This window comes from Oenanthe melanoleuca, chromosome 1 (assembly GCF_029582105.1).
Source record: "Oenanthe melanoleuca isolate GR-GAL-2019-014 chromosome 1, OMel1.0, whole genome shotgun sequence".
NCBI lineage: Eukaryota > Metazoa > Chordata > Aves > Passeriformes > Muscicapidae > Oenanthe > Oenanthe melanoleuca.
Window position 1 is genome coordinate 42,341,343 of NC_079333.1, and position 16,990 is coordinate 42,358,332.

A 16,990-nucleotide genomic window follows, 5' to 3' on the forward strand; every position below is an offset into this window, starting at 1 on the left:
ACGAGTTAGCAGACAACCTTTGTGAGAGGTTTCTTTGTGCTTTTCTATTTTTCCTTTATGAATAAAATCAATAGGGAAGCAGCTTCAGAAAGCCATTTGATGATTAATCTACAAGAGGCTGCAATTACATTTTGAGGATGGAATTACATTTTGGCCTACTAGAACTTTCAATGTAGTAATGCAGTAAGAAATCAAAAGTATATGATAACTTTATTATGCTTTCATTCCATGTACCCAGCATTTCAAGTGTTTCTGGAGAAACTGTTTTAAAGGACAATTAAAAAATCATCTGAGCATTTGTCTACTGAAAAGGAACACCTTAAGTACATGAATTTGTGTTGTACTCAAGCACTGCAATATATTTTATTTGTAGTATGCTTACTTTCAGGAAATTATTATCATTTAAGTGTACAAAAACATGAACACTGAAGAAAATGAGAGAGTCAAATGAATTTTAGTTATGTCTATATTGAATATTTTGATTTTAATTTAGCAAAAGCAGGCCTCCAATAACGTTACCTGATTTTGGAGTACTTTGGAAATGTGTACAACTAAATCTGTGCAGTTGTTTGTGGACAGGACAGGAAATACATCTCAAGAAACCTGCAGCTGTGACGCTTCCTTGTTATTTAAAATCTAAATTAGCATCCCTGACTTTTACTAGCAAAAAGAGGAATTCTAAGAAAGCCACCATTAAATGCATGTTATCATTTAATATTTTACTTATAAAAATATGCTACAGTTACGTTTATGTGCAGCAATTGGTGCAAAACTCATCTCACTCACCGCTGGGGGAGAAGCCTGTCATTGGCTAGGTAGCCCAGTTTATGGATCTCCTTACTGTAATCTCCATACTTGGACTGGACAGCATAAGAAGCCAGAAGAACTGCAGTTTCTGGTGGGCAATATATTTCATCATTTAAGATTGACTCTTTGACTTGCAGGAAGAAAAGTCTCTGAGTTATTTCCTGAATTAATTCTTCAGATACATCCTCTGGAAAAAACTTGGCCCTGAACTTAAACTGCAAAGGATTTTCTTTCCGTACATCTTGCTGTGTTACCTGAGGGAGAGGAATAAAGAGAAAAAAAGAGCACTAAATAGTAAATTAAATGTGATTTATATATGTGATTCATATAACTCTCTAGCTCCTCTTCACTGAAACCCAGAGCTTCCTGACAAGCCCTCTGTGGAACTCACTGAAAGGTTCACATGGTGCAAACAAGTACGGCAATTTGAATAAACCAGACAATTTTGAAATATTACTAAAATGTTGATTAAGAATTTTTTTTTTTCTTTTTGGTAGGCTTCTGTGAATTTTCATTTATCACAATAAAGGCCTGGAAACTAAAAAGTTGCAATAGACATTAAAAATATCAATACTTTATCCATGGATGATTTGCAGGAAGTAATAAACTAGGTAAAGAACAATGGTTCTTTAGCAAGAACTACACCATATTTCTTTAATTTGAGTGTGAAGTTGGATTCTTTTAAAAGTCTTTTGACTATTGGAATAAATATATGTGCTTTTTCCCAGTGCAAAAGTCTTAATTCCTTTAATCCCATTACTTTTCTTGAATGGATAAGCTTTAAAACTGATTTCTGCAAAGAAATCAGATATGGTTTTCAGATTTCTTCTACTTCAGATTTCAACAAACACTCATTTTTATGTAGAATTGTATTTCATTTGTGCTCAGCTTGCAGCACCAATTATGGTCAAAGCAAAAACATTCAAAATCAAACTAATTTTAACAAAAAATAGTAATTGTTAAAATGTACATTCATAGTGAAATAATTCTCATACATCCCAGTTCACACAATGTGTAATAAAGTGCTTGAACTGGGATGTATGTTTTATGTGCACTATTAGTCCCACTAAAACCTCTGTTATGCATTAAATGATGTATCTGTTTGCTCGACTCGTAGGAAGTCTCAAAGAATATAATAAATGTAATAAATACAATAAATATAATAAATACAACCTTTTAAACACCTAAGACAGCATAAGCACGTACATACTCAACATTTGAGATGTCAGTTTTAAAAGTTTTGCTCACTTTTCATTATTGTCATGCATTATTTACAGATGCAGCATTTCATCTCACCAGTGAAAAATTAGTTGTGCTCACCATAATAAAATCCTATTTGCACATCTATTCTTTACCAGGTTTTATCTGCATATACTGAAAATACGTAAATGGTAATTCAAAAGTGAGAGACAGTTAATTTCATGCATTTCAAAATAAAATGTTACCAGGTTTTTTTAAGAAAAGATAAATAACTGTCTTTGTAAAGTTTAAAAAATGAGCACACCCTCAGCTGCTTCTGAACTGAACCAGAAACTTAACTTGCTAAAGGTTTTCATAGAGCAACGTCTTCTGTATTTTTCACAACTGATGCAATAAATCCCATAGTCTCCAACCACTTGAGACAAGCCATTATAGTTAAAGTATCTGTAGCACTACAATGTTAATAGTGAATAAAACAAGCACATTAAATTGTAGGACACAGATTTAGTTGTTAGCAGGCTTAACTCACTGGATTTACCACAGATTAAGTAAGTGTAGACAGTGGGACTTGCTCCTAAAACTCTCCCAATTTGCCTCAATATTGAAGATAAGAAAGGTATTCTTGATTAGGTTGAACTAAAAAACAAGTATCTCCATTCTAAACAGTGACAAATAATCTGACAGCCAATAATAAAATAAGGAGTGACCATTCCAATTCATAAATACAATTTAAAGTAAAATGACCAAGTTCCCAGTAACTAGGAGATACAAGGTACTCAATGCCATTTGGAAAAGAAAAATAATTATCCTACAATCTACCTATTAGATACCTAAAGTTTAGAAGCTGGTTATTTTGCCTTGTTTAAAGATTCATAGCTGTATGCATACAAATTCCTGAAGCTCAAATATTTCCCATACACGTGCCCAAACTGTAAAACAATAATTATATTAAGTTTTGCTACATAATAGAAATTAAAATGGGACAATCATATTAATTCAAGTTTTCCTAATGCATGCATGCATTCCACAGTATTGGAAACTCTCTTTAAATTAAATATTGATGCAGCTTTGCATATTCTTTATAATTAATCTTAGCTTAACACTATTTTGTCATTTAAAGCACATGAAAAGCAAATTTTCAACTAAATTTGAAGCCAGCTATACCACACTTAAGATATTAAATCAGAAAAGCTTATAAAATATATTCAAACTGTACACTTGGCTAAATATCTGGGAATTTTTACCTTTTTATTTAGCTTCAACCAAGTTGAGTAGCCTTTGCTGTCCACATACTGCAGTCCAAAAAACCAGACTTCACGAAGACCAACAGTTTTCACCACCTAAAGATAAATGAGCCATAATCATCAGTAATCACTACAATACTTTTTTTTTTTTTTTTTTAACTGGTATTGTGTAGCTTAATAAAGCCACATAAACCATTTCAAACTGAAATGTAATCTAGTCTTGCAAGAATAAAAAATTATAAAATAGTAGCAAAACATCCAATTCAGGGAACCCCCAGAGTTCTAAATAAACTCAAACACTCCAAGCTACCAACTGGAGCGTGCAGCTCACTGTGTACATCAGCACCTGAGGAACAGAAGGTAGTAACAGGACCCTGAGGTTATAAAGTACACCTGGGAAGTGACCTGCAGCACTATGGAGAAGTGACTACACTTCAACAGAAGACAACCAGTGAAGCAATAATAAAGAGTAACATTTGTGGACAAGTACGATGCGATGAGGATGAACTGCCTCCTTCAAATAGTTCTGCCATCTTCTAAGAGTTAATGATAAAAGGGGTAAGGATGATCTACCTAATTAAACATATATGACTTTCTTTTCAGATCAGGTCTGTCACCAAAAGCTACTAAAGAAGCAAAATTGTCCTCAAATGGAGAGAAGGTTGTTTTATGGATAGACTGCTTAAAAAGACAGACAAAAAAATACAAGCTGTTTTCATAACAGAATTATAATTTAACCACTAGAGAAGTCCCCCAGGACTTTAAAAAAAAGGATGAAACTGATGTGACAAAAATCTGCTGTAAAAAACCTTCCATAAATATTTGTGAATAACAGTAATACCTTAAAGATCTGTGAATAACCGCAATAAAAGATCATATTTAATAAAAGCAAAACACTGTACATAAAAGATATCAATTTAAATTATGTGAACAAAGTTCTAGTAATGCAAAAAGTCAAGAAAGTTATTACATTACTATACACATGTATAGTATTCATAAAGCTCTAATTTTACATAAGACTGGTCACAACTTATAGAAAAGAATGCTGCAGCACTGGAAATGTTTCAGAAATGTTGAAAAGAATGATCAGTGACTTGGAACATTTTCTGCAGAGCTAAGACAAGAACTACGGCTACTGACAGAAATAAGGAAAGATATGACACAGGTCTATAAAACTTGCATGGCATGTAGAAGGAAATAGGGAATGATTGGTCATTATTTCTTATAACATAAGAATTAAGAGAATCAACAGAAATCATGACATAGCAGGCTCAAAGCAAAGAAAAAGAAGGACTTTTATAACAGAGTATAATGAAACTCTGGAACAATTTTACAAGTCTTTTGCACAGCAAAAGCATGTGTGGATTTAATAAGCAATTAATCAGAAAGGTCCAGCGAAGATTATTAAATGACTGTAAACTCTGGCTCCAAAGATCATGTACGGTAGTACTTACATATGTCCTCAGGTTGGAACATGGTGCCAAGCTGCTTTACTGAAGGCTGTTTTATGGAAGCATTCAGATGCATGTGAAGTAAATAGAATTTTACACATAGATCCTCCTCCATTTTAAAGTAGTACTATCGGGTTGCAAAATTAAGATTTTGAAAATTAGAAAATGTCATAAGACAATTATGCAAACTTACTTCTGCTGCCTTGCATATTTGCATAACCACTTATCAACCATTCAACTGTGTACCTTTTTTCCTCCTTTATCATTTCACCTTCAAACTCCAAAGCACAAAATGGACAAAGCTTGTGGATCCAACCTGATTGATGCCTTGAGTGAGCACAGTTATTTCCTCTAGAATTCCCACATCATTTCCTTTAGATCATAAGAAATGCTAAGAAAAAGTGTATCTTACTAGTATGGTCCCAAGCAGCATTAAATTTGGAGCCCCACTGCAGGAATTCAAGGTTTGCTGTTTCTTTTGGCACATATCTCCTATATAATGCTGACCAAACTACTTATAGCTTTATCAGATGACTGAGAATGCTCTTTACTTAGCAGCTGTCCAAGCTGAGCCCCTGTACCTTATCAGCTCTCTGAGCTGCAAAGAACTGCAGATGCTCAACCACTCTGCCCGTAAGGCATAAGGAGACATGTGCCTATGCTCACGTCAAAACATTCTGCTCTCATCCCAATAACTACAGCCCCTGAGATGCACATGATTTAAATACAGACAACCTGGGTACAGCAGTGCAGAGCTACACAAGTTTGCAAAATCAACACTAAAACCAGCAGAATCCACAAATAAGGAAAAATGCATTGCCTACACTGCCTTTCAGCTCAAAGGAAAGAGCTGAGAAACTTTGTAACAAGATAACACATGCATATGCTTGAAATGAAAAGTAGAGAATGAACAACTTAGGACTCTGATTCTGGCTCAAAACTTCTATTAAGTAACTTCAGACAAGTGTTCATCACATCTGGAAAACAGATTTATCCACCACCACATCCTACAACTTGCCTATTATTTATTGTCTATTTACAGGCAATAAAAATTTCTTGGAGAAGAAAAGCAACCTGTATGTTTGGGCAAATCACAACATCCACATAAGACAACCTAACAAAGATTTCATACAGTCACCTTCCACAAGATTGTAAGGAAGGCTTTGGAGACATCTGGAAAGGACAGTGGGGTACAACACCAAATACAAGAGACAACTCTCACATTCCTTCTGAATGGCAGCTGGAATGAACTAAAAAGCTACTAATGCACAGTGTAATAAAACAATTTCCCCACAATTACCACCAGTGTGTGGAAACATAACCCTCACAGGGTTCTTCCTCTCCCAAGAAAGCTATAGATGCTTAACTGGCTGACTACAGGAGGACAGATCCCCTCTTGCCTACTCTGACCACTGACAGGATAGACAGAGGGACCAATGGTAAGTATGTTAGAACACCTTCTGAAATACATGGTAAAAAAAAAGAGAAAAAAAAAGCCTTTGCAATAAAGAAGAAGTTTACTGAATTTGACAATGGAAGAGAAAGCCACAGATTTCAAATGCTGAATTCTTGTCTAGCTAGCAGATGAAGACGACGAGAACGCACATATGGAAGGGGAAACAAATCAACAACTCCAGAAAATGCCAATTAAAAGCTTAAAAGAACACTGGCTGGTAAAAGGTTGAAAGGTTGTTCACCAAAAATGTAGAGAAGCACTAGGTAACAGCTGAATTCATGGAGAGGTTATTTTCTGCAAACAATAACCAACCCGTTTGTCATGTTCACCACTTCTGCACAAACTCTGAAGGTCAAACCTTTCAGTAACAGCGCTATTCAATTCCCTTTCTACAGAGAAACAGGATAACTTTTTGTCTGAAAATTTCATGCTGGTTTCACAACACAGCTCAGCTCTTGATGTTACACTTTGGAACTCACATGAATTTAAGATCAGGCTAAAAATGTTTCTCAAACACAACTGTTCTGGTTGATTTTTTTCCATTTAAAACTCCAGAGGTAAGAGTTGGTGAGATACTATAAACCACACAGAGAACTGAGGAACAAAGAAGAGAGCATGACAACAAATTCAGAACTGTATCTTTGTTCCCTGTTTGTGAATGCCCCAATTTGGATGAGCCTGATTACCTGAGCACAAGACATTACATAGCAGAATGTCACCCCACCCAACAGTGCACAGCAGAAGATAGCAAAGGCTGGCAGAACACAAGTAACAGCTTGAGCCTTCTACACCACAGAATACCATACTTTTATTTGATGGTGATGATGCTGGTTGGACAAAAAGCAAGACAGCCTCTTTTTTCAAGAAGTCTTTTTAAGTGTTATGAAGCTTATTCCTTCATAGGGGCTGAAGATACACTGCTACTGATGCTAGACAACAGGGCAGGCAGGCAGTGTTTAGAATCAGTCATTTCAAACAAAAACTGCAAAGGCAATTTCATTTATCCAAAAGTTCAGTATTAAAACAACTAGTATTCTCTTATTTTCAATTTATATAATAAGGCATTTCATTGACTCTAAAAGATCAACTAAAAGTTTAAAGACATTTTTCAATGTGTTGCTTTCTCTTAGTACTCATCATATACTTCAAGCATCTATAGTGGAATGGACAGAAACAACTACTAGCCTTAATTGTTGATCTACTTAAACTATTTTTGAATAGTAATTTCAGATATTTCCACATTTCCTAAATAAAGGCATGCATCTTGGCTCTAGATAAAACATTTATTGGTATCTTGGAAAACGACACAACATATTGACAAGATTCTATTCTTAAGGTTTCCTACACCACCCCACAATACAGGTCAAAAAGTCATCAGAACCTCGAAATAAGTACCATCACATGAATGCAAGAACAATCCTGTTGAAGGAATCATTCACTTGGTCCATTTGACTGATATACAACACACAACATCAAGTGACAGCGTGCAGTTCTGATACATTTGCAATCCATAAGCACATTAAGGTCATAATTTTCAACTATTCTTTTTTCCTTTCATTTTTTTTAAACATAAATTCCAAACTGGTTAATAGGAAAACAGTATTTAGTTCTAGCATTGGGAAGTGAAAAACCATCTTACAGTGTCTATTGATGTAAAGCAATTGTGTTAGCTTTCATTAATGAACTTACTGTTACATACATATTTCTAAAATATGCACTTCTAACAACCATATTGCAGTAGCAACTATAATATTAGACTTAAAACCCAGAGTTAATTTCAAAGTAGCTCCATACACCATTTATCTGAAGCCTCACTGGTAACAAATTTAGAGAGTTGTATTTAAATTCAATATATTCCATGAGAAGTAATGAGGAAATACACACTAACTCATAGCATAGCTTATATAACATAAGGAAAAACAATTTGTACATGAGAACTACTACTTTTTCAGACTATGCCATACCACAATACTCTTATGTGCTTTTACTCATATATACATAGAGACATGTAAGTTACCTGATCAAAGAGCTGCTTGCCTGTTGTATTGGGCTGGATGGCAAATTCCAACTCTGCATCCATTGTGGTTACTCTGACATTGATCTACAGAACACAAGGAAATATTTAAATCATACTGTAACAGTGTGATGCTTTATATCTTGTGATTAGCCTGTAAGAAATAATAAGTTCAACAATTCTAATGGTTTTGTGTACACACAGAACATAGCAGTAAGAACAACAGAAAATCCAAATCTAAAAATTCTCATCTTTACTTAGTGTAAAAGCATAATCAGGATAGTATTTACCAGTAGGTTGGAAGCTTAAATTAGAGAACAAAGCTCAACATTAATTTAATGGGAAAGCTGACATCACTACTGAACAGATGAAGAACATTGGGACATTCAGCTACTGGGCACTATCTTTTAGAAGGCTTCCCAAATGCATGCAAAAGAAAAAGTTCTTTGTCACGTATATCTATCTCACTTTAAGGCATTTATGCCTAGCAATATAAAAAGACATGCAGCCCCCTGCTTGCCATTTCTAAAATCAAGCAGTTTGGTGGTGGAAGTATTTAGGACTAGAGCTTGTACATTTCAGGACAGACTAGAAGCAGGTTTTCATCAATGGAAAGAAAAACTACAGAAATTAGCTGTCCTTAGTGCCAACCTCCTTCTACTCCCTTACTACAGGGGTAAAAAATCACCACCATTCAATGAACCTCCTTCTCCTGAAAGGGAGGACCATTTTCCAGATGACTCTGACAATCACTGGGTTCATTTGTTATAAAACAAGAAGTAAATACTGCAGGAGATAATTGGAAGTCTTACTTGGAAGTACAATCTTTTTCAATTTCTCTTCAGCTGGTGCATATAGAAGTGAGAATTTTCATGAAACAGAACGAAGTATTAAATGCACAGCACTGTTTTCTCAGTGTTAGAATGGTCCTCCACTCCTACTACCAGGCTATCACATTTTATTCATCTTTAGTGCACAGGAATATATAAGTGTCAAAGGTCAAATATACCGCTTTATAAATGCAAAAAAAACAAAACTCACACAGATATATTCTAATTTCTCTCCACTGTAAAAAAGGAAACAGGAATAAATTAAGACTTGTATTACAGGTTCTTACACTACTTGATCTATGCATGTGTGAACCATTTCCATTAACTATTTCCCTAATTCTGCCACCAGGTGGAATACTTTGAGAAGTGATTGTCTGGAAAGAAAGACAAAACATGTAAGGGAGATCTAAGGTGGGGAAGAGAAAACTGCAGAGCAGTGTCCACATGCAACAGATGAAGCCTGATCACTGCTCCCTTCAGCATCAAGGTAAACATGAGGGAGATATACAAGTTGAGTAGCAGGAGCCTGAGGATGTCTAGGTTATAGACTTGCAAACAAGAACGATAGAGGGGGCTTAGCCAACTTTACTGTGTGTGCAAACACTGATAAAGAACAGGAGTTGAGGACTTTGTAGTAAAAGATAGTTTAGTTTTATCACAAAAAAAAATTAAGATAGAAAGTGTGTGTCAAAAAGAAGGAAAAATATGTTTTCTGCAGATTCTCTCAGTCTGTATATTTCAGGAGAAAAAAAAAAAAAACCTTACAGAACATAATTCCTCTAACAAAATAAGTCCTTTTAAATGGTAGGTCTAACTCATTGCCAGTTGCACAGTTTAAGCATGAGGGATTGCCCTTTAATTACAAAAACTTATTTCTTTAAAACAGTTTTTCTATTTAAAAAAAAATGAAGCCTCCTTTAGGGCAGTCACAAGTATGCAAGTTACAAAGAAGAAGGCCAAAAAATAATTTTATTAAATGCCAAAGTGGTCTCTTATATAACAGCACCATTGCCAAAACAAGAAGTGTCACACAAGAGCTACAAAGCACAGCAAGTTCAAAATGAATTGCAGCAGCAGGCAGCAGAAACTTCTTACATAAATATCCTTACAACAAATGTCATCTACAAATGCAAGAAATACTACCTGAGAGCTTGTTCTCCACAAGAACTAGAATACCCAAACAGTAAAATAATAGCTGTAATACAATACAGCTCTAAATTCTGTCTGCTTCTGGATGTTACTACCCCAAAAAATCTGAGTGCTCTAAAAGTACAGAGCTTCTACACCTGCAATAGATACAGACAAATATTAAGAGCACCTGGCCATTTATACACATTACTGTAACTGCTTAAGCCTGTAGCATTTCTGTTTATCTTTGAACTTTCAATTAACAGATCACTCAGCAGATAATATTCACACATTCAATTCTAATAAGAAAGCTGCAAATTAAAATGATGGCAATGTTAAAATGTTACCTTTTGTGATAATTCACATCAGAAGAAGAAGAATTCTTAGGACTTCATCATTCATAAGAAGAGACAAAGTTAACATTAGACATTAATTTTTTTTCCAAAGGAATTTGGACTGACTTTGAATATCGGCATACAGATAACCAGGCTTCTACAAACTTGTAACATTGTTTTACACCTTCAATTATTTCTGGGCACGAACGTTACTTTTGTCAAAACCTTAAGACCCCAAAGGTCTACTTATCTAATTCATATCCTGATAACAGGGCACCCTCTGAACAAAAATCAAACCTCTGGCATCAGTTGCATTGTTTGCAAAATAAAGCTATCAAACTACATTAACAAGACTCATGGGCAAAGTTTCCACATCATCAATATGGCAGCAAATTGAGAAAACACAGGCAGAGAAAAAAGGTCCAGGAATTTCAGCAGTGTTCTGCCACTCATGTAACCTCTGCTGGGTATCCAGCTACTTTGAAGCAATTCTCTTCACATGACATTGGTGATAGGGGAAATGAACTGAACCACAAATTACGAGGACAGGCACTAATCTGAACCAACTTCACCACACAAGTATGGAAACAGGAAGGAGCTCTCACAATACTGACAAGAGAAATGCATAAAGGTTTCCTGTAGCAAGTACTGGAAGGCTACCACTACACATACCACAGGATCCATTCAGTGCCTGCTTTTCAAAGTTGCCCTCACCAGGATCCCACATCTTTGTAACAGAATCTGACAGCTCTCTTCTTCACATTAGTTCAGTCAATTACTATCTCAAGTTTGCACGTTAAACAGAATCACAGAATAGTTTGGCTTGGAAGGGACCATTTAAATCCCCTGCAATGAGCACAGACACCTTCCCCTACATCAGGCTGCCCAGAGACCCATCCAACTTGACAAACATTTCCAAGGATGGGGCATCTTCCATCTCTGTGGGCAATTGCTACTTTCACCTCCTGCAGCATAAAAATTTTCTTACTTATATGTAGTTTGAATCTATATCCTTTTAGTTTGAAACCATTACCGTTGTCTTGTTGCAACAGATCCTGATAAAATGTTTGTACCCACCTTTCTTATAAGCTCCCTTTAAGTACTGGAAGGTCACAATAAGGTCTCCCCACATCTTTCTCTCCCCCAGGCAGAAAAACCCCAACTCTCTCAGCCTTTCCTCAATAAGGACGAATGCTCCATTCTGAGAATCATTTTTGTAATCCTCCTCTAGACCTGTTTCAACATCTTCATGCCCTCCCTGTGCTGGCCCCAGAGCTGATGCAGCACTGCAGGTGGGGTCTCACAGAGCAGAAGGGCAGAATCCCCTCCCTGGCCCTGCTGCCACCACTGGATGCAGCCCAGGACACGTTTGGCTTTCTGGGCTGAGTGCACATTGACAGCTCATGGCCAGCCTCTCACCCACCAGCACCCCCAGTCCTTCTCACAGGGCTGCTCCCATCTGCTCATCCCCCAGCCTGTGCTGACACCAGGGCATGCCCCAGCCAAGGTGCAGTACCTTGTACTTGGTCTTGTTGAACCTGCTGAGGTTCACACTGTCCCACTTCTCAAGCTTGTCCAGGTCCTTGGCATCAGCAGCAGGCTGAGTTTATCTGTATTTTACCAGACTTGCTTCAGAATGATTAAACACAGCCAAAGGAAAGGGAAGAACACACACTAAAGAACTATGCGCTGATTATTCTTTGCCAAGGGAGCAACTGATGCTTTGATAACAAATGCTGCTAATGGATTATGAGGATATTTGCCACAGCTCACAAAATACTATTTCTAGAAAAATATTCTACAGCAAATTATCTATTAAATAATTTATCAAAACAAATAAAGAGTACAGTCAATGAACATATCTGGAATAACAAACATCAATGTGCACTTATTAAAAAGCACGCACTTCATAAGGGAATTATATTTTTATTGCATTCTTTCACCTTTAGGAACTTGAAAAAGTATTTCTACATCTTCTTGTAGTATCTAACTTGAACCCTCCACAATTTATGGGACTATTACACATCACCACATTAACCTTTGACCCTCTCCTCAAACAGATACAGTCCATGAAACATACACAAAACCTGGCTGTAAGCTTAATAAACTAAAACTTACTACTACTGTACTTCAGCCACCCTTTGCAGATATTAGTTATTGCACTTCAGCTTTCATCAGAACTCCCAAACTGAGTAGGTACCAATACTGAGAAAAAAAGCCACTGAAAATAACATGGAAATGGTTTCCAGAGGTTTTGCTTTGGTTTAATAAATGCTATACAAATTAGTCATCTGCAAAAGCCACAAAAAACAGTCTGATTCATAAGAAAACTGCATAAGGCAAAAAAGGCTTGTTTAATCTCAAGTTTGCATATTAAATTGTGTTAGGAATAGCAGAGTATTAGTCCCGCTGCTTTACAGACTGCACATATACACACAGCACTCTCTCCATACCAACATCAAAGTAGATATAGGAAGAGGTGAAAGAAAAAACTTTATTAAGTTGGTAAGGTAAAAAGGTAAGGATTAAACAGCATTAGGAACAAAAGGCAACAGAAAAATGCCAAACAGATTTTGCTAACAGATAAATCAAAAGAAAGCAGTCCTGTAAGCTGACATCAGTTATCTATCTATACTACAGAAATAAATCATAAATTCAAGCCATAATTCAAGTACTGCATTACACAAACTCAAAGATTTTCCTGTGTAACAACACCACTGTAGTAAAAAAACTTACACACATTTTAAATTCAACCACCTTATAGAAATTAGTTTGATCCTGCAAATATTAGAATTTTAAACCACCATATTATTCCAGAATTTATTTGCTCCTCTGAATACACAGAATCATAAAATATTGAATAAACCTAAAAAAAAAAAAAAATTTTTAGTCTTAGTAACTTTGACTCTTCCCCAGTGTAATGCTTTCTTTCATGCCTTGCAGTCTTGTACAAAAGTGCTGCAAATTACCACCAAAACCAAATGGTAATTTAACTCCTTCTACACCCTATAAATGTAATATTACAGTCAATTAAATCTAATCTTCTTAGCATATGAAATGATTAACAGTTATGTAACCCATGATGTCTAATTTTAGCTTCTATGTTTCTATCTTTGGTGCAGATCTGTGAGAAAGCCATACAGCTGAGAAACATTTTGTGCCTCTTCTTTTAGGAAGAAAGTGCTGAAAATAAGAGTCAACAAATATTCTGTTCTTCAGCAAGCTGAGAACTAAGCATACTAAGAACAGCATTTGCGACAGCTCAAATTTTGATTACAGCAGTAAAGATGTAATTAAACAAAGAAGTCATCAGTTTTGTTCAGATGGATTGCAACATGCTAAATGAAACTAAAATTCATACTGCTAGATAGAACTGAGAATAGCAAGTCAATTTTAAAAACAAACTATTTGATTTTAGAAGTAGATGCTGAGTAACAGCTGAAAAAACTGGAAAGCGACTTTGTCACAAGCCCAGCCAAAGTGAAGGAATAGACTTTCTATTGAAGCAATCATAAAAGAAAATGTTTCATCACATATATTTTTCAGTCACGTATTACTTGTATATCTCAGGACAATATACTAAAGTTGCTTTTACCCTTTCAAAACAGCCTTTTCACTCAAGCTATTTAACCTACTAGCCCCTCTAAGAAAAAAATCCAAAACACATGACATTTTACTACCATGCATAAGAATCAGTCACAGCGGCAAGAAATTTATTTCAGACTGAGACTTCCAGGAAAAATGAAAGATGTTTGCTATAAAATTCCAATACGCCAAGATTTGCTACTGGTCTTCACTTATTTAATTTTTCTGAAATACTACGTAATTTTTCAACCTGAAACCAAAAAAAGTGAGCCTAAAATATATTTAATTGCCTTTTCTGTGGTTGAATGGGTACTGATTTAATTTAAATTGATCTATGGCTTATTTATTTGTTATTTTCTCAATTTTTATCCCAGAAACACATGAAGAATTGATTGTTGTACTGCACAGGTTTACATATTTACAAGACTACCAGACTTTTCTGAAAACTATCAGTTGGATCATTACAGCAGAGTCTGAAAAAAGAAAACTTAAATAGGTCACAGAAACACAGAAGTGAGAGAAAAATAACGCTGTCAAAAATCTCACTGCTTATGTTAACCAGGTTTTCTTAGCTCTTACCCATGATTATTTCATTAGTTTTCAGGTTAAATGATTTCCAGCAATAAAGCTACAGAACACTGACTGTCTTATTGCAACAGATGTCAAAAATAAGCAATAAGGAGTTAAAGCATAAATAGTTACTGGACCTTTGGTTATTGTGGATTGCCCATAAAGACAATTCCCAAGAGCTCCAGTAAATATCCATAGCAAGAGACCTCCTACTGTCCAGTATTATCAAATCTGAGCAGAACAGCAAGACTCTTCAAAGAACATCTGATTCATTAAACATAACTGTAGCTAGGCTTTTACAGCCTCCAAAGAAGAACTAATTAGGAGGGAAAAAAAAAAAAAAAAAAGAGGGGAGGGGGGAGGAAGAGAGCTCCAAAGCCATCTATCATTTACAAATTAGACAGAACAAAATCTGAGGTTTGATTTTTATAGGTAATACTACTTAACCTTTTGCAAGTGTGCTACTTCTTCATTCAGTGATTATCAACTATAATTAGCAACCTGCAGTTTACAGGAAGACATTGAGAAATGTAATCAATTGAATTTCATTTATAATGGCTCCTTTCATTTGGCTTCCTTCTAGGATTTCACATGCACCGACACCATCAAGAGACACATGAAATCTTTTTATAAAAATTCCCTTATTAAAAAAAAAAAAAAAAAATCTTTGGCACAAGGCCAGCTTCTTTGCCAAGATCTGGTAGCTAATATCCATTATCAGGGTGGATTGTGCACTCTTTCAACACACTGCAATCTCAGCTCTAAGGATAATGCTTTCCTCGTGAACAATCCTAAAATTCTCATTTCCTTCAATTTTCTCTGGTCCTTAAAATAGAGGGAACCCTGCCTGCCTAAATTTCATGGTTCCAGTTCCAGAATTCAAAAGAAGTTACCTCACCCAGGCTTTTTTTTTTTCCTTTCACCATGTCTGTGGCTCCACTGCTTTCCAGCTGCATGGATCTGAAGGCCTCAGAAACTGCATGAGCTCACAGTGACTTTTTGCCTCATTCTTAAAACAAAGTTTTTCAGTTGAGAAGCTCCATCAAAGGCAGTGCTTAATTCTCACAGCCAGCGCTCAATCAGGTCAGAAAATAGTATGCTGCTAATTCATTTTCCTGCCCTTCATAGTGCAGCTTTCTGTCACCAATGAGCAGGATACAAACAGCTACTTCCAGCTGGAAAAAGTGCTAAGATACTGCCCCTAATTCACTGGCAGGAAAAGAAGAAATTACAGAAACAAGGTAAGGCCAGTTGGTCATGACCAACTGCAAAGCTCAGAACAGAACTTCAAGCCCTTAGTCCCATGCCCATATTATTCACTGAGCTGTACCAATTCCAAACCCACAGAGATTATTTACAGGGGTAATTTCTCATTAATAGCAAAAATCTTTTATACACCTAGATATAGGGATGTATGTGTGTATACACATGCACATTCACACATTTATTCTTAGCAATAGACCTGCCCTGCTCCTAATCTGCTACCAAAATGAAACATCAGTAAACAAAGAAAGCCTTAAGGCTCTTGTATAAACCAACTGAGTTGAGCAGAAATAATCTGACAATTCAGTACCCCTTCTGAATGCTTTGCTCACTGGATACAAGTGGAAGAGACAAGCAAAAGTCATTTAACATGACAGATGAAATCCTAAGCTAGCAATATAACATTAAAAGAAAAAGAATCAACCTACTGAATAACTTTCTCCTCAAAGACTTCTAGAATTATTATCAAAACAGAAGTTGGAGACCTTTTTTTCCCCTGGGTAGAAAGTGGATGAACCTTAGCTGAAGTGAGAGGAGCAGGAGATCAACACTGCTTATTTCCTCCCTTCAAAACTTACTTTCTATGTGATACCCTCTACCATGGTAAAACCACTAACTTAGTGCAGACACTTCACACATGTTCTGTCTTCCCCTGCCAAATCCTGCAGCAAATCCTTCCACTGATTCTCACAGACAGTCAGGCTCAAATTATGCCTCCAATAACTACTGTAAGTCAGCTCATCTCAAAGTCAACAATTCCTGAAAAGTCATTCCTCCTGCCAGCCATATGGACTCCAAGTACTGCTCCCAGTTGCAATTGTCCTCTATGCAACTTGCAGTACCAAGCTTTCTTGAGTTCTTTCTACATGTTGATACTAAACTCAACTTCAATTGTACATGATCAAATCTTACAAAATCTAGAAAGGGCAGAGTCAAAACAACTAGAACAGTTATAAGATTATCTCTAAAAACAAAAACCTTCCTAGATTTTAGATGAATATAAACCTGCTACTTACTGGTTTCGGCATTTTTCTTGTTTTCTGTAGTCTCCTGTCCACTTATATCTTCCAAAAACTCTTTGCCCCCTTCTGCCAAAAACAAAATTAA

General features: G+C 35.9%; 1 protein-coding gene across 2 annotated transcripts in view; it reads right to left on the reverse strand.

Annotated features, from left to right (window-relative positions):
• RDX (radixin) overlaps window positions 1-16,990 on the reverse strand; it is a 37,332-nt gene that overhangs the window by 12,053 nt on the left and 8,289 nt on the right. Inside the window, exons 2-5 of one of the 2 annotated variants that reach the window (XM_056492600.1) lie at window positions 16,900-16,971; window positions 8,176-8,259; window positions 3,252-3,347; window positions 787-1,061 (exon numbers count right to left, since the gene is read on the reverse strand). In XM_056492600.1, the coding sequence (XP_056348575.1) occupies window positions 787-1,061; window positions 3,252-3,347; window positions 8,176-8,259; window positions 16,900-16,911 (467 nt within the window). In that variant the 5' untranslated portion in view covers window positions 16,912-16,971. Of the gene's footprint in view, window positions 1-786; window positions 1,062-3,251; window positions 3,348-8,175; window positions 8,260-16,899; window positions 16,972-16,990 lie in introns of those variants that run through there. The other variant, XM_056492610.1, reaches the window with a different exon arrangement.